The following is an 18,415-nucleotide window of genomic DNA, read 5'->3' as shown; positions in this document are numbered from 1 at the left end:
AGATTGGAGTTATTCACTGCAAAGTGCTAATAGGGTCGTATGTGTCAACAGTTGCAGGTGCGGTACATTTGGTGGCATAGTCACTTGAGATTAACTGTGATACACATAGGGGCTGTGTCGAAGTGACCGTTCGCTCGCTGAGCTATCACGCGTCTCGCCAGCAGACAAAGAGTGCCGCTGGGTCCGACGTCGGCAGACGGCGTTATTTGTGAGATCCGGGAGCAGTGCAGTTTCCCTGGCTGATGTTTCCCGGAAAGCGGCAGACTGCGGCCGCATCAGCTTTCACCTGTCGTGGCGAACACAGCAGCTGCCGGCTGCCACGCGACAAATCAGTCAGCTTTCAAGTCCCACGTGCGAAGTGCTGCGGGCCGGCAGCTTTCACCGCCACCCCAGTTCCACAAAGCAAGGATCTGCGCTCTCGCAGTCTCGCCCCACCCTCGATTTACACTTATACCGGGCAGTTATGGTTGAAGTGCTGCTATTCACGCAGGTCCAGTGCGGGCTGTAATAATCGAATGGCAGCGAAACTTGGTAGATATGCCTATGCGATAATACGGAGCCGATTTACGCTAGAAAAATATTGTTCCAATTTTGGTGACCAGGTACAATTCTGGCGCTGTATAGCATCTCATCGACGTCTCCGGTTCTCATACTGAACGATTTGCGTCAGCGGCGTCGAATAATAAAATCAGCACTGTGCGTTTCTCGCTCGTTTGACCCTTACCGCCCACGTCCTGTTCCTTACCCATTACATACGGAAACATTTCTGTTCGTCCTTCTTGTCTTCACAACTGCACCAGATTTGCACCTGGTCGTCAAATTTGGAACTAATTTTTCTCCAGCGTAAATCTGTTCCATATTAACGCATTAGCATCTCAACCAAGTTTCGCTGCAAGCTATGAGTAGCTGTACTTTAATTTTAACCACCAGGTAAGTTGTGCGCTTGACACTACACAGGTAAACCGCGACAAATGGCGAGTAAGTCAGAGACGTACTCTGGTACACGTAATAACAAATCTACAATAATAAACAGCTAACTCGCAGTTTGCTTATCGCTTATCTAACGGCTTCCAAGGACAATAAGATTTTGGTTTTCAATATTTCATGTAGTTATTGACCGAATTTAAAATGACGTCATACTCTACTAGGTAAGAGGCATAATTTTATGTTAAAGGTTTAACACAGTAAGACAGGTATTACACTTGGAAACTGTGTACATGTGGAACTCGGACTCTACATGATGAACAAGTATGATTTTCCTGCCCTCCTTGTTTTATTCCCCGATGGAGGACAAAAGTGTCAACTTATTGGCGAACCTCCTCACAAACCCGAATTGCCGGCCGCGGTGGTCTAGCGGTTCTAGGCGCTCAGTCCGGAACCGCCCGACTGCTACGGTCGCAGGTTCGAATCCTGCCTCGGGCATGGATGTGTGTGATGTCCTTAGGTTAGTTAGGTTTAAGTAGTTCTAAGTTCTAGGGGACTGATGACCACAGATGTTAAGTCCCATATTGCTCAGAGCCATTTGAACCATTTTTTTGAAACCCGAATTTATCTACATCGCCGTCGTACTGACCACATGAGAGGTATGAGGGAGTAACTAATGTTTCTTTACATGGCGAGGAATGTAAGCTCTCGAAATTATAACAAAGGCCATACCATAAACCGTAAAGAATAGCAGCACTCTCCCTTTTTGTGATAAAAGTGGGATTACTGCGACTAAAAAAATGGCTCCAAGCACTATGGGACTTAACATCTGAGGTACTGCGAACTGAAATAAATTTAAAAGTCTAAGCTATGCTGTAAAAACAGGTATGATTCTCGTCAAATCTAGACACTTACTCTGCAGGTATTTGAAGAATGCATGGGAGAGGATATTTCTAGTTGTTCTTAGTCGCTCCCATTATCCTTGGCCCCGCATAAGGAGACAGGAAAGAACAAATGTACTCCTCCTACATTAGAGCGCCGATATGACGACCGTATTCTCACGGTTTTTGTACTAAACAGACGACGTAGCAATAGTACTGTTTTCTACATAACACGGAATACTGATTCACTAAATTTCTTCATTATTGCCAGAGGGACGGCATGATTCCTCAATAGATTATCACTTAACATCACGCTGATTGAACTGTCTGCTGCACTCCTTGAATTTCTTCTATACTGAAGAGAATACTGAACATTGCAGCATAACTTAAGAATGTTCACACACGCTGAATTTTTTCAGGCTTCTGTCAACAAATCTCGGTTAAATATTTACGTTTCCGTAGTCACTTCAGGCTAACGCTAGAGATTCTCCATTATGAAAGCAAAGGGAGCTGAATGAATTTAATGGACCACACACACAAAAAAAGGCCAGAGATAAGTTGATAGTAGGTCACCTTCAGGTGTGTGTAGGAGTTGTATAATTACTTACGCCGTTCGTAACTGTCCTTCAGAGTAACCATACTGCACGGTTTGTCCGTACGGAAACTTTAAAATAGCACGCGTCCGTGATTTATATAGACGTCGCTGCTTTAACGTAAAGCGTAACTACTTGAAATTTTTTATAAAGAGGTCCAATTCTGTGGCACTGGAGCCACGGATTTGCGTGTCATGTGTATCTGGCACAGTTAATGTGCAAGGCCATCTACTGTCACCTGGAGTTCTCTACATATCACTAATTGGTGGTAAATGTGGCGGAATATTATCTAGCAGTTACTTTTTTCCTGAATTATCACCATCTGTTTTGCTGCTCCCAGCTGGAATTCTACTTGGTCGGGTCTCGTTGAGCCGGTGGGATGATGCAATAAATTGAGTATTTCTTTGCGGCGTTTGAGTCGCTACCGACAAGCTTGCGGTTCTCCGCGCTATTTCCTTATTCCATCGGCTCGCAATTCCTCTGGCACGGCCATCCCATTATTCTGCAGAACCGTGTAGCAATCGAGCACTTGTCGCCTCGGGTACAAGAGATGCGCTGCCCATTACGGAAGTTTCACCGAGTAGAATGGATTACCGCCGGCTTCCCTTCCCGGTAAACCGGTTTCCTTTGTCACAGATCTTCTTCTGTCCGGCTACATAAGTCACTGTAGAGGCCTGCGAGAGGAGATTGTCGTGTTGCGCATCCGTTAAGCGCGCGCTTCTTAAGTACTTGAGGGGTTTCAATTGCTAAGTGATCCCTTATCTTTTTATTAATTTTCTGATCTTATAGTTCAAAAATATATATTCTAACACGATTAGGAAATATATACTATATGACAGTATCTGTCATATTAGTTGCGTTATTACTCGTATGGAGCTGATCAGCTACCTATACGAACGTGAATTTTTTCCTTGCTTTGACTTTAGTGTCTGATACAATGAAAACTTAGAAGACGGGGGAACGTGAGTTTACGCATACTTAAGAAATTCGTTTCAATTGCTACCATTTAGCCAGTATAAGAGGAGGACTCTTTATTCAGTATTAAACAACGATGTCCTTTTCTTGATCTGATCCAGAGCAAATAATATTTTATTTTTTTATAATGAGGAAGGATGATTTAGGCAGTTACATTGCCATTACGTCGGACGGGTAAAGTTCTTATTTATATCGTTAAGCCAAGTGCGCATTCCTCGACGATTCTAAGCGATTTAAGAAGTGTTTGCTGCTAGGTTTTCCTGATTTTCGTCCGGGCGGACAACTATACCGGTATCCCAGAAGTCTTTCCCTGATTATAGACGTCCATATAGCATAAAATATGACACATAAGTAATACTTTTTATCTTGAATTGTACTCAAGTTTTTGTGTGCGTACATATCTACAGTTACTTTGTTACGTGGCCCAGTCATGTAAAAACACCGGAAACGGACACTATCTGCGTACAACATGTACTCATACCAGGAGAAAGCGCGATATGTCCTCTGTTACTACGAGATACAGTCACCAAAAACAGTCCAGAAAAACTTGAAGACGGCATACCATAGGCAGTCACCAGAAGTTAAAAGCCTCAAGATGTGGAATGTGAAGTTTAAGGAAACAGGGAGCGTCTGTGATCGCCCTAGAAGAGGCAGGCCTGCGCCAAGTGCGAAATGTTCAAATGTGTGTGAGTTCCTAAGGGACCTAACTGCTGTGGTAATCGGTCCCTAGACTTACACACTACTTAAACTAACTTATGCTAAGAACAACACACACACCCATGCCCGAGGGAGGCCTCGATCCTCCGGCGGAAGCGGCCGCGCAATCTATGACATGGCAGCCCCTAGTGCGCAGAAAATTCAGACAGCGAGAGATACCTTTGTTAGAAGTCCAAGGAGTCAGTCTGGAATCCACTGTGGACTGTTTTTGGTCACTGTGTCTCCTGATACTAGAGGACACATTGGATTTTCTCCTGGTTTGGGGACACGTTTTTGCAAAAGATGCCCGATTTCGCATTTGTTATGTCAGTGGGCACTGTAACAAGCAAAGTAACGCTAAGTATGCATGTACACAAACACTTTTGAATATGTCGCATGCAATTCAAGATAACATGTATGTGTATCTTATTTTATGCCCCATGAAAGTTTGTAATTAAAGAAAGACTCCTGGGACACCCGTTACTTCAAACACGACCTGATCTGTCGCAATCTAGGCGTCGTAACCGCCGTCCCAGGCCGGATCTGGGAGTTAAACAGCAGGCCCGCCACCCTTGACCTTGTGCCCCGGTCAGCGACGCCAGCAAACGTTCGACCTTGGCCGCCTTTCAGACACTCCACAATATCTGCTTCCTGTGCTCTTGCAAGTGAATGAGTTCCTTATTAATTTAAAATGTTATCACTGTCGAAACTCGTACGTAACATCTCGTCTGTATCGAGGTGAAGGATGCGGATACGTAATGGCCAGGGTCTGTTACTGTTTCTATTCCCTGGGAGTGTTATCAGACAGCGGATATGTGAAGATATATTAATGAGTTACTGCAGTGTATTACTGAGTCAGTATCCGAGCCAACCATACGTCACTTCATGATCTGCGCTATTGTCTGACTAATGTTTCCCTTAGTTTGAGGTGCAGTAGCAGCTCAGATGGTGAAGTTATTTGTATCGACATTCACATCATAAAACTTTGTTAGGCCGCTGACGTAGGGCGGTTGAGCTACAAGATATGATGCCAATTCTCTCATTTTTCGCCCCAGTGTAAGATTATTTTGGTCTGACACTTTGCCTTGTCCTTTTCGTTAGCGTCTCTGTCTCTCTCCACCTCATTTACATAAATTTCATCTGATCCACAACACCATCTCCGTAACCTAAGAGTCATTAACGCGGAAAGTCATCCAAGACAAAAGCGAGCAATGCGGCAGATTCTGCAGTCAATGGTTCTCTGTTCGACTGTTTATAACACGTTTAGTGTTTAAATATAACTACTGGTGGAAACTCCACTCGAGTGAAATCTCGAAAATAAAACCATATTAAGCATTCAGCAGACTCCGACATTTTCGTAAATGACTGTCAAGTCTTTGGTGATCTTTCTATCCTTACTATGGTAGAAGTGAACGTAAGTAAGTAAGTAAGTAAGCTGCAGATTTAAATTTGGAGCCTGGAGGTACCAGTAACTGACCACGGCTCATTGCCCGCATGCGGGTTGTGGAGGGCACTTAATGTGTGGTATGAGGTTAGCTATGGTGGGGGGTGGGGAGGGGGGAATTCTAAAGATAGGCATTCGGGAGGACGACGGCTCAATCCCGTCTCCAGCCATCCTGATTTAGTTTTCCGTGATTTCCCTAAATCGTTTCAGGCAAATGCCAGGATGGTTCCTTTGAAAGGGCACGGCCGATTTCCTTCCCCATCCTTTCCTAACCCGAGCTTGCGCTCCGTCTCTAATGACCTCGTTGTCGATAGGATTTAGGAAAGGAATCATGCTAGAATTCGGCTAAAACTATTCAGAGAAAACATTGAAACGTCCCCGTAGAAAACATATTGAATTACTGTGCTGATAAATCTCTTACATTATTTGCTATTCAAACAGCTGAGTAAAACTGAACGTACTCAGACATTACTCTCTTTGGCTGTTGATATACTTTCCGGGATGTGAGGTCGTGGTCCAAGAACTTTTTTGCTCCTTACGCTTCGTCCAGGACAGCGCTGGACTTCCTCAGAGGCGCTGCTCCGCTGAGTCTTGCTGACGTAAGGAGCAGAAAAGTTCTTGGACCACGACCTCACATACCGGAAAGTACTATCAACAGCCATGTCACCCGGTCGTGAAAGCCTTCATTTTACAATTACTCTCTTTACTTATTCTGATCAACACTAAACTGACACACAATATTTTTAGCGCAACGCAGTCTGACTTTCAATAATCCCTACTAAAGAATGGCCCTGACTAACATTAACCTATACCTTTCACAAGTCACATACCTCACAAAAATCTTCGTTACTCAAGCTACTGCAATACAGCGAGCGACACTACTGCCAGCTAAATAAAACTACTGAAGGCACTAACTACTGATAGGTATAGTTAGCAAATGAAAGATTTTGATAGAGAACAAACAATGTATTTACCTTAGTAGTGTTCAAAAGTCATAATATATATATCAGTTCATGACATCCATTCTTACAAATGTACTGTTTCTGATGGACACACGTCCAGATCATCCGCTCTCAAAAATCCACCATCTCACTTCCCCACATCCACCACTGCTGGCGGCTCACCTCCAACTGCGCAACGCTTTTAACAGCCAACTGCCCAACACTGCAATAGCGAATATTACAACAATGCCACCCAGCCACAGACTGCAAACAGCACAGCCAGTGATTTTCATACAGAGCGCTACGTGGCGTTACCAATATAAAAACCTAAACAGCCTACTTACATCATATAACACGGAATCTCGATGGAGAATCTATCTCCGTACTCCCACCCAAAGCAACCTCTCTCTCTCTCTCTCTCTCTCTCTCTCTCTCTCTCTCTCTCTCTCTCTCTCTCTCACACACACACACACACACACACAGACACACACACACACACACAAACACACACAGATGGACGACATCACCTCAGAGATAAAATAAAAATAGCTGCAATACGCTTGGGTCCGATCAAAGTTTTCGGGAGTTTTTCCCTGGTCACTTGGTGAATGTAGGAACTCTGAATCCACTGTAAAATATCCGGAAACAGTTGTCTCTTTGTCTTACCCTTAGCCTACTGGGACAAGACTGTAAATGGAGGAGCATGAGGGTAACAACTGCTGCCATAGTCTCAGGGGTAGGAAATGAAAGGCAGAGAGAAAAAAATCAACGAAGCTAGCACACGTTTCTGATGTTTTGGTACGTCCAATCCTGGGTATCTATATAGGTTTTGAATTTAGCACCATTTTACCTTATACATACGGCGTATGACATCGAAGTGAGGGTATAACTCGTAATATACAGGGTGACCCAGGAATATTTGTCAGTATTCAGAGATATGTGACGAACGATCATTAGAAGGAAACAAGTATAGTAAGCATGGGCTCCAGAAATATTACCTTAATAGCTACGTGCGCTTCTTGAGCTTCGATACTGTGAAACAGATGTCTTCAATTGCAAGCTCTTCGCTACCGATATTCTTGGAGGAGGTAGGTACGGTCCAAAACGAGAAAAAGATGTCGAGTAAACTGGGCCCTAAAGCGCATAGCTTAAGAGCCATCAGTACCTGTTGCTCTTTGTTACTATGAAACACAGCCCTTCTACTGAAAAAGTACAATTCGGCCGCTGTGGAAGATTGGTTCTTGGCGCTTCGGTCCGGAGCCAAGCGGCTGCTACTGCCGGAGGTTCGAATCCAGCTTCGGGCATGAATGTGTGTGATGTCCTTAGGTTAGTTAGGTTTAAATAGTTCTAAGTCTAGGGGACTGATGACCTCAGATGGTAAGTCCCATAGTGCTCAGAGCCATTTGAACCATTTTCCATGTTTACTGCACATTTCTTCTTGTTTTGGTCTGTAATACCTCCTCCAAAAACACGGAAAGCTAAGATCTTTTAGTGGAAGAGTTTTGTTTACAAGTATCGAGGTTGAAGAGGTGCTCATACCTGATAAGGTATGCATTGTAGAGCGCAGATTTAAGAGTTTTTTTTTTTTGTTTTTTTTTTTTTCCCTCCGAACGATCGTTCCTGTCGTACCCCTCAATGTGAACTATGCCTCCTAGGACAACCTGTACAATGTATGACGCGTTGAAGGATGGCTGGATAGATGGTTGTTGCATTATGTTTCAGTGTGTCTGCATACAGTTTCAAAAAAAAAAAAAAAAAAAAAAATGGTTCAAATGGCTCTGAGCACTATGGGACTTAACATCTATGGTCATCAGTCCCCTAGAACTTAGAACTACTTAAACCTAACTAACCTAAGGACATCAAACAACACACCCAGCCATCACGAGGCAGAGAAAATCCCTGACCCCGCCGGGAATCGAACCCTGGAACCCGGGCGTGGGAAGCGAGAACGCTACCGCACGACCACGAGATGCGGGCCACACAGTTTGAAACAGTCGCGAAAATATCACCGCAGCCAATATTTCACGTGGTATCCTTCGATGGGACCGCCCACAAGGCTGTATTTACATTCCGTATCACTCGCTCAGATCTGATAACGCTCCAGGAGAGACCAGTCGCAGGCTTCACGTAATACGTTGGGAAGATTAACACGGATAACTCGTAACAGCCGTGTCTGGATGCCGGACCGGTATCGAACAGCGCCCCCCGCGATGGCCGGACGCCTCCCTGTGCCAGTAAAGCAATATTTGTGATGCGCTTTTGAGCTGCGTGCTGCGGCGCACGGTCGGAATAAAGCGGCGAGCCGGCAGTGGCTGTGGGAATAGCCGAGCAACACGCGCTGGCGCCGGTGTTGTCCGCGCGCGGCGCGCCCGCTGGGAAGGCGAACGAGGCACGCGAAGAGGAGTGAGCGGTGATAAGCCGGCTGGACACGCCACGGCGCGGAAGCGGCCGCCACATACCACTGCTGGTGCTGCTGGTGGACAAAGGCCGACCGCGCACACTTCCACCACGTCGACATTACCGCGCTTTGCGAACCCGGTGTCACCGAGATACTGCCCGCAGATTTTCATTTCTTGCGATCGAAAGTGACTCGGACTGTAGTCTCAAAAAAAGTGTAGGTCGTGCGTTCGATCAGAATTGGATTTATACTAGACGCAGACATGGGGTCTTACGCACCACCACGAAAAATATGAGGTCATCAGTCCCCTAGAACTTAGAAATACTTAAACCTAACTAACCTAAGGACACCACACACATCCATGCCCGAGGTAGGATTCAAACCTGCGACAGTAGCGGTCGCGCGGTTCCAGACTGAAGTGCCTACAACCGCTTGGCCACAGAGGCCGGCTATACAAGACAATTGTCGCTTTCATTTGCAAAGCATCTTCTGTTTTCTTTGTAGATTAATAATAATGGTTTGAATACTCTGTAAACCACTGCTTTTTCCTTCACTGTTAGCGGAAGTTGAGGTCGAAAGACACAGAATCAGTTATGCAGTGCTGCTTCTTCAATGACGGCATGTGAAGTCGTACTCCCGAAGAAATAATCTTTTGTGTAAGATTTATCTCATTGTATGTCTAAAAGGTAACCAAGCTTTTAGCCGAAAATTGTCCTGAGACCGTCGCTGTGTGAAGATAGAACCTAATTCTTAAGACAGTAAAAACCGAAAATAGCAATTGTTAATAATGCTGTTTGATAAAAATACGTTGCACAATTACCAGTTTCGAACTGTCAGGTGCATTTTCACGTTTAAAATTTCATTAGGTATTGTGGAACACGAAACGTCGGCTGTTTTTGTGGAGGCGAAAGTTTGTTGGTGTCGTGCTGTCACTGAAAACTATGCATCACCATTTTGTCTGGTATAAAAAGAGTATTTAACTGCAGTAAGCTTAAGACGAAAAAAAAGGAATAATTATTGGCTCTGTGTCGATTTGCTGCGTGAATGCAAAAGCACCTGCAGCGGAAGTACATTGCTATTACGTAGCTCTTCGTGTTGGAAAGCAGTTCATGAGTTAAGGGTTCAGTTGGTGAAAATGGACAGCTTGTTACAAGACGATATTTTCACTGAGAAATACGTCGTTGCTCTCTTCAAAGTACAGTATAATAGCGGAGATTTGTTTTTGATGATGACAACAACTCCAAGCCACGGAACCAATCTTCGATACTCTGCAGGTCTTTTTGCATTTGGCTAGTCTTCTGGAGCTGAAACCTCCCTCCAGACAACGGCATATCGTCTGCGAACAGTATCACGCGGCTTATGACGCTCCGGTTAGGCGGTATTTCATCCTTGTGTAGCAGGCGGAATTTACACCTTTTTTACCTCGACTGCCCGCAGCCTCATTTCTGTCTCATTTTCATTGTAAAGAACTGAATGTTTGTCATTTTCGCATGTGCTGAGTCGAGAATGCCAACTGACCGATATGTGGAAAATCGGAAAAATCAAAATGCGCGGTATTGTTCCTTCAATGACGATCTCAGAAGGCCGGGACGGTAGCTGGTGGATTGTTGCCGTGCTGGGAGCGGGACACCAGCTGGCGATCGACACTACCCGGCACGGAAGTCGTACGTGCGCAGGACGCTTCGACGTTTCCGTCCTCTTATCGAGATGGCCGCTCAAGCCATCCCACGTCAGAGCACTACCTCCGTTACGGACTTCACATTCACTGGACGCTCCTCTCCGTCAATGATCCCGTGAATGACGCACGTACCTCCAATTGTAGTCTGCTCTGCACTCGCATCTTAATCGCTAACCTTGTAGGCTCCTTACATCACTAATGTTACGTACTTCTGCCCAGGCAGCAAGCGGACTATTGGACTGCTTCTTCGAATCAAATTTGTCCACGAGGGGCGGTAATAACTGAAGCCAGGAATGATAAATACTAGTCGTGGCGGAACAACAGGTAATTGGCATAAACGTTTGAAAACTCGAGGCACCCGCACCGTATCCTAATAGGGGTAACAATTTTCATCAGCAGGTTCTTCAGAGAGAAAGAGGTGTATACGTTCAGGTATTCATCGCCAGATGATGTCCTGGGTTCAACTTCCAACCTCTGCACTGCACCTTCCGAACGCCCAGCATGCTGTGTTTATATGCGCAGTAACAGTTCGCTTTCACATTTTTGACATGGTTTCTGCATTTCACCGGCCGCTGTGGCCGAGTGCTTCTAGGCGTTTCAGTACGGAACCGCGCTGTTTCTACGGTTGCAGGTTCGAATCGTGCCTTGAGCATGGATGGTGTGTACAGTTCTTAGGTTAGTTAGATTTAAGTAGTTCTAAGTCAAGGGGACTAATGACCTCAGATGTTAAGTCCCTTAGAGCTTAGAGTCATTTGAACCATTTTATTTTTTTTGCGTTTCGGAAATACAATTTTTGGTTATGTTACGATTGTTTTAAAATGGGTCCCGGACTGAAAATAGTCAACGAGTGAATAAAAAAGTGAAATTTCCAACTTACGCTTGTTTTTCGTAGTACTAACAAAGCTTTACGGTTTGAGGGCACAATATCATTGGCATTTTCTTATATGTAAATAGCAGAAAAACATCTGATACGTCATCCAAAGGTCGGAGAGAGGCAACAGAAAATGACTTCGATGTAGGGTGTACGTCACGAGCTCTTTTCCCATTCGTCGACGTAAAGATCGGTCATGTAATTAAAAGCCAGATTATTTTGAGTACAAACTGTACCGAAATGAATTCAGTATTGTGTTTGTGGCACTAGTTCCAAGGTTGAAGTCAATGTATTGGGAAGTAGTTGGTTTGAATTGCAGTAGTGTGTAGAGTTGTCACGGAAATTTAACCAGAAAGAATACGTGGCGCCGCTTTATCTTTAGGAGGAAGCTTCTCTTGACATATTCGTATTGCTCTCATCTGTTTAATGGTTTGACGTGTCACAGAAAAGTGGCGTCAGAAACGGCGGACTACATTTGCTAGGACCTTATCGCTAGAACCTAATGGTTGAACTGTTATTGGTCACTATGACAGCAGTTAAAACGTTGACTCTAAAGTTGTTTGTTTCCCTGTCATCACGTGGAGTGTTATCAAAGTATTTGCATAAGTTAGAGACACGACGGAGCAAACAGTCACTGTATAATTAGTGGAGGCGCTATGGACAAATAGTTGTAAAGCTACCGTCACCTTTTTTTAAAAATTAGTCTTATTGAATGGAAGAACTTGGAGAATTGTTTTAAGAATTTGTTACCCCTTGAAACTGATAGATCAAATTGTTTTGGTTCTTCTCCAGGTGAGGTATGTGTTACTTCGAAAGGAGAATTCAAAACTTATAGTATCAGATATTTGACTCAGGAAAAATAATTTATACCACAGTAGATTCACTTCCTTGCATTAAAAAGTATTCATTGAGATGCAGCAAAAGTAACATTCTTTGTCCTGTAATTAAATCGTAAAAATATAGAAGTCCTAGCTAATTTGATAAATATTCACAAGTTACCTAAATTGTATCAGATTTCTACATAATAGTGATTAAATAATATGGTTCTCTTGCTAGTTATTCATCATTAAAAGATATTTTTATAGAGTCAAGTATTGTTAAAGCAAATGACAGTGTTATCAGTTGAAACTGAATTTATGTTATGTTAGTGTGTGTTTTAACATAAGCTGCGCATTAACTAACTAATTATTTAACTCATTAGTTGTAATGATGCATGAGTAAATATAGCTGAATGTTGCTGTAGAATTTTTCTCAAGTAGTTAGCAGTAATTAACAGATTATTAACAATGATCTTGTTAACCTTCATCATGCTCCACACATTTCCCTTTGACTATCAAACAGCCTAAAAACACATAAGATTTTCCTCCTCCCATCCTTTATTACAGATCAGTTAGGAAGGATACATTAAACGCTACCGTTACTCGTGGGCCTAAGATCAAAATACGAGATATATATTATCGAAATTCTTTTGTTCTTTATTCAGGATTCCTATTCAACAGGATCTGTTTAATTAGTGACGTGTTAAAATAAACATTCACCCGTATTATAAATGAGTTTTTATATTCGAAAGTTAAAGCGATTTATGTTAAAATACAACTGAGATATGAAAACAGAAATAGCATTTCTGTCGATCAGCAATAGCAGTAGCAACAGCAAGTAGTCAAGATAACAGTTGCTTGCAGATAATTAACAAGTTAACTCTCGGTTTCGGAATAAAATTCGGTCGCAAGTTGCACAGTTATTTTCATTTCGCTTTACCGATTTTAGTAGATCAATCTGTCATCTTTAGAAGCGTACAAAATGTGGGATGTTAAGAATCATTAGACGTTGGCCTTATTTATGTAAAGTGTAAGAAGTATATTACAAAAAAGTTATTGGATATTGGTTAAGCAGATGTCAGTTTCTTCTACACATAAGTTAAGTGTCATGACATGTCCAAAATTCACATAATGTATTGAAAATTATAAACAGGGACCGACGCATTAGATAATGAGTAAGTAGGAACTTATTGATGGTTCATCCTAACTCGGAGCTAGATCACGCGCTTGATGTATCTCGGAAAGTTGATATTAATTTCGTTCAAGCAGCAACCATTGAATCATTTATTTAAGACATCTCTAGTTTCGAGAGTTCAACTCTAATTTCCAAATGTTAGGAAGATCACTTGATCTGCTGATGCATTCGCAACAAGTGATCTTCGTGACGTTTAAAAATCGCAGTCTACTCTCGAAACTTCTGACGTCCTGAATGGTGATTTGATGCTGACCGTTCGGTGAAATGTTATATCGAGTTAACAAGCCACAGTGCACCGTTTCTCAGACAGATGAGTAGTGTTCAATCACAGAGAGTAGACAGTATAGGTGTTCTCGTGCGCGAGGTGCGATAATTAGAGCATATTACTCATCGAGAGACCGGCCTGTGGCGAGTTGAGTACTAGCCGTACTGCTGGATCCAGGAACCCCAAACTCACGCCCCTTGTCCCGCCTGCCGGCGTGCCTTCCTGTGTGGAGAGATGGAGGGATAAGCAGAGCCGAACAACGTACTGCTGCACGCGCACCTGTGTCTGTTGCAGACCATCCTCAACTCGATGCACAAGTACCAACCACGCTTCCACCTCGTGCGGGCCAACGACATCCTCAAGCTGCCCTACTCCACGTTCCGCACCTACGTCTTCAAGGAGACCGAATTCATCGCCGTCACCGCCTACCAGAACGAAAAGGTGAGAACAGTGTGTTTTGCTTTCCGTCATTTCTCTCCCTGTTCCTAGAGTCGCTGTAGAAAATACCCCTCGCTTGTCACTACTTCCACAGTCGTTGTAACTGCCTAGGCTTGCAAAATCAGTGTCAATTTGAATAAAAACGATATAGTAGTGCCTGTGTTGTTCAGAAGTACGATATGACGCTTCTTCGGACTTGCATACATGTTTGAAGGAGCATTCCATCGTACTTGTGAACAATACAGACATTTTATCCACCGAATCTGGGCGAGCCACTTTCAATTAAAATTATTCCCCTATACGGGAATACACTTAATAAATGTACGATTGCAGGTTGCAGCCACATGGCTGACAACATGTGGGAAGTTTTGATCTGTCCGTGAGACTTGTTCGGATAGCCTAATGATAAGGCGACCGTGTTCGGTAAGCGGGAAATTCTGGTTCGAGTCCCGGCCCGGCGAAAAATTACATTGTCAGCATTGTTACACCGCTGGTGATTGTCCATATTCGCAACAGCGAACACATGTCATGAATTTGAATAAAATACTATTGAACAGTTGCATATCCCTGAAGAGGACCACAGCAAAGACGGTCGAAACGATGTTTTTGTAGCTGTGGAAGTCTTTCATAATGACATGTCCTAACATTCAAGACGACTTAGAATATTGCTTTTATGCTCTACTTCTCTTGTTGTAATTGGAAGAGAACGTTATCTTTGTGTGTCTGTATCAAATAAGTCACTATGAAATACAGTTCCCAGTTGAAATACAGAGCGTGTTGTGGTTTCCAGATTTTATTTCATTTTATTTTCAATTTTGCCCATTTGTGCACAAGCCTATGATAAGGCAGCGCTCGTACCAAGATGATAAATTCTAGATTCGGAAAATGTAATAGGTAATGTGAGGAGAAGTAGGTAAATTGATTAAAATATTACGAATCATTTAACATAAGGAACTAAGCAGACAGTGATCCTTTGAAGCCCAGATATATCTGTTGTTCTCCATAATTCACAGATTTGTATTTTGATAATAGTAGTCCAATAAGTTACGCGACAGATAATATGATTAGTGTACACCTTAAGTGGAAGAAATTCATCGTCCGAAATGGTGTGAGTTTGGAAATCTTACGCTGGAGCAGCACAAACTCTATTAAACCGTGTGATTCCTCATTGGTAAGGAAAGTTTCCAAGTCAACAGATGCGTAAATTGGTACAAATCCCGTATTTTCGATTCGGAGCAACGGAACGAGCTGTGTTTGAAAGTGATTCGCCCCGAGAACATTTGTGCTGTTGACGAAGTTGCACAAAAGTTATAAGCCTCTTTTTATTTTTATTTGCAAAAGTAAAATCGTTTCAGTCGACATCGAAGTTAAAATCCTGTAGTGTTTCACTTTTATGGAAGAAGAAACTGAAGATGTTTCCAAACAGCATAGTATAAACTAATTTCCCTGCCTAAATAACGTTCTGGTTAGTTATGGTTTCGTAGAGTCGTGTCAGCGATCCACCTACTCGAATCACGGACCTGATGCTGCACAATGCATACTTATTTCCGTAAAAGCTCGTGAAGTAAATATTGGCATGGCTTCCTAAGGAAGGCTGTTATGATCTTGGCCAAACAGAGATAAGGAACACTATTTTTAAAAAATCGTTTACGTGGGTGTCGCCATATAAATAATGTCGACTTGGAAGTCTAAGATAAGTCCAAGTTTGTACGAAACTAAACCTTTTCGTCATACACAAATACAGCAATGTCGTTCCTTTTCGAAAGCTCCTCGTATACAAAATAAGACAAAAAAAATCGAAAGAGCTTCTCCTGGATAAGGTCTTGTATTTTTTATCAATCATTTCGAGATAAATTTGTGGTTGCATTGTTGCTGATGAAAAAGGCTGTCGAAAATAGTTATTGTCAGATCAGTGTTTCTATCGTTTGACGTTAGTTCGATCCTCCCGCAGCCGCCTGTATGAGCGCTAACGTGTGTGTGTTGCTTGTTATGTTTGCAGATCACGCAGTTGAAGATCGACAACAACCCCTTCGCCAAAGGCTTCCGCGATACGGGGGCCGGCAAGCGTGAGAAGAAGTGAGTATCTCCTCTAGACACGCAAATATTTCACCGTCTTGTCACACAACAAGCTTGAGTAGCAAATAGCTGAGATTATCAGTGGCAACATAATGTACTTTCTTTCGAAAGAACATACACTATCAACAATGTGTAGAATAATGTAGATTTGAGTTCCTGCGTTTTCTGACAGTGTACTGGAATTACAGCTGTAGAGTTACATACGTTTGCTTCTGCTGTGGTACAAAGTCGTTACGTAAATTCTTTGTTCTTGGCAGCAAGTGGAAACACTGTTTTTCTGTCCCGTGTGATTCTTTACAGAGGCCAATTCATTAATAGCAGCTACACTGTTTTGGGGACGTCACTTTTACTGCAAGGACGCTCAAATGCTTAAAGCATATATTCATCAAGTGTATCCCTCCAAGAGAGAGACAGTTATTGCCCTCGAAGAAAACTAGTAATAACGACAGAAGACTTCGTAGTCAGGGCAACCACGACATATCATTTTGATTATTAAACCAATTCAGCTATGAGTATTTTATTTATAAGCATGGTCGGTTTCGCAGCGTTCTAGCTGCATCATCAGGCGCCGTTAAATCGTCATGTTATGGTCAGAAAAGTGAATGCGATGACTCAGCGTTCATAGCAGGTTTTCGCTGCATATTTTTTAACTGGCGTCCTCTGCATAGCGAAAAATTGCTGACTGTTCTGATCAGAACATGACTTGATTTTATTGCTCCTGATAATGCAGCTAAAATGCTGCGAAACCGTTCATGCTCATGAATAAAGTACTTACAGCCGAAGCGGTTTTACCTTCAAAGTAGTAATAACGGATTGTGCTCTGTGTTCGCATATCATGACTTTTAGGCTTCAAGTACATCTTCATCTGCAATCCTAAAGCTACCTTACGGTGTATGGCGGAGCGTACCTGTCCTGTTCATTTTGCGACATATATGTTGGAGGAAATAATATGTTAGCCGATTCTTCTTGAAACGAACGCTCTTGAAATTTCAATTGGAACACTCTCCGTGCTACACTGGCATGTGTTGAGCACCTCCGTAACACTCTTCTTGCTCCGACTAAGCGACCCCGTGACGGTATGTTCCTCTCTTCGTTGGATCTTTTCTATGTCTTCTGGTAGTCCTAGCTTGTAAGCGTCCCACACTGACATCAATATAACACTCCCTTGGCATACTCCAGAAACTACCTTTACATCTGTTAATTTTCTCCCGTTGATACTACCTTATTGAGTTCTATCTCTTAGAGGCCACACCAATATTCAGGAAAGGTAGTAGGAGCAATCCACTAAATTTCAAGCCCATATAATTAATGTCAATATGCAGAAGAATTTTGGAACATATATCGTATTTGAACATTACGAATTATCTCGAAGAGGACGGTCTATTGACACATAGTCAACATGGAGTTAGAAAACATCGTTCTTGCGAAACATAACTAGTTCTTTACGCACACGAAGTGTTGAATGCTGTTGACAAGGGATTTCAAAATGACTCCGTATTTCTAGGTTTCGAAAAGGGCTTTGACACTGCACGACACAAGCGGCTTGTAGTGAATAGTGTGCTTGTGGAAGATCGTCTCAGTTATGCGACTGGATTCGTGGTTTCCTGTCAGAGACGTCACAGTTCGTAGTCATGAGTAAAACAGAACAGATACCTGCCGTTCCCCAAAGTAGTGTTATAGGCCCTCTGCCGTTCTTTATATATACGTATAAACGATTTAGGAGACAATGTGAGCAGCCGTCTTCGGTTGTTTGCATGTGATGCTGTCGTTTACCATATAGTAGAGTCATCAGAACATAAAAAAAATTGTAAAACTATTTAGAAAAGATGCCTTAATGATGCAAAAATTGGCAATTGACGCTAAATAATGAAAACTGTGAGGACATCTACATCCGTTAAACTTCGGTTACACGATAGATCAGTCAGATCTAAGCAACTTAAATTGGAAAGAACACGCAGTTGTGGGGAAGCAAACCAAAGACTGCGTTTTATTTAGAGAACTCATAGAAAATGTAACAGATTTGCTAAAGAGACTCCCTACGCTACGATTGTCCGTCTTCTTTCGGAGTACTTCTGCATGGTCTGGGATCCTTACCAGATAGGATTACAGGAGTACATCGGGAAAGTTAAAAAAAGAGCAGCACGTTTTTTATCATCGCGAAATAGGGGAGAAAGTGTCACTGACATGATAGGATTATCATGAAATTTCAGCCACCAACTTTC

General features: G+C 42.8%; 1 protein-coding gene across 5 annotated transcripts in view; it reads left to right on the top strand.

Annotated features, from left to right (window-relative positions):
* LOC126284584 (optomotor-blind protein-like) overlaps positions 1 to 18,415 on the top strand; it is a 449,788-nt gene that overhangs the window by 380,511 nt on the left and 50,862 nt on the right. For all 5 annotated transcript variants that reach the window (XM_049983607.1, XM_049983610.1, XM_049983608.1 and 2 more), the window contains exons 4-5: positions 13,974 to 14,120; positions 16,117 to 16,193. In XM_049983607.1, the coding sequence (XP_049839564.1) occupies positions 13,974 to 14,120; positions 16,117 to 16,193 (224 nt within the window). The remainder of the gene's footprint in view (positions 1 to 13,973; positions 14,121 to 16,116; positions 16,194 to 18,415) is intronic.

Source organism: Schistocerca gregaria, chromosome 8, assembly GCF_023897955.1.
Source record: "Schistocerca gregaria isolate iqSchGreg1 chromosome 8, iqSchGreg1.2, whole genome shotgun sequence".
Lineage (NCBI taxonomy): Eukaryota > Metazoa > Arthropoda > Insecta > Orthoptera > Acrididae > Schistocerca > Schistocerca gregaria.
The sequence above is the reverse complement of the archived record's forward strand: the minus strand, read 5'-3'. Positions and strand labels throughout refer to the sequence as shown.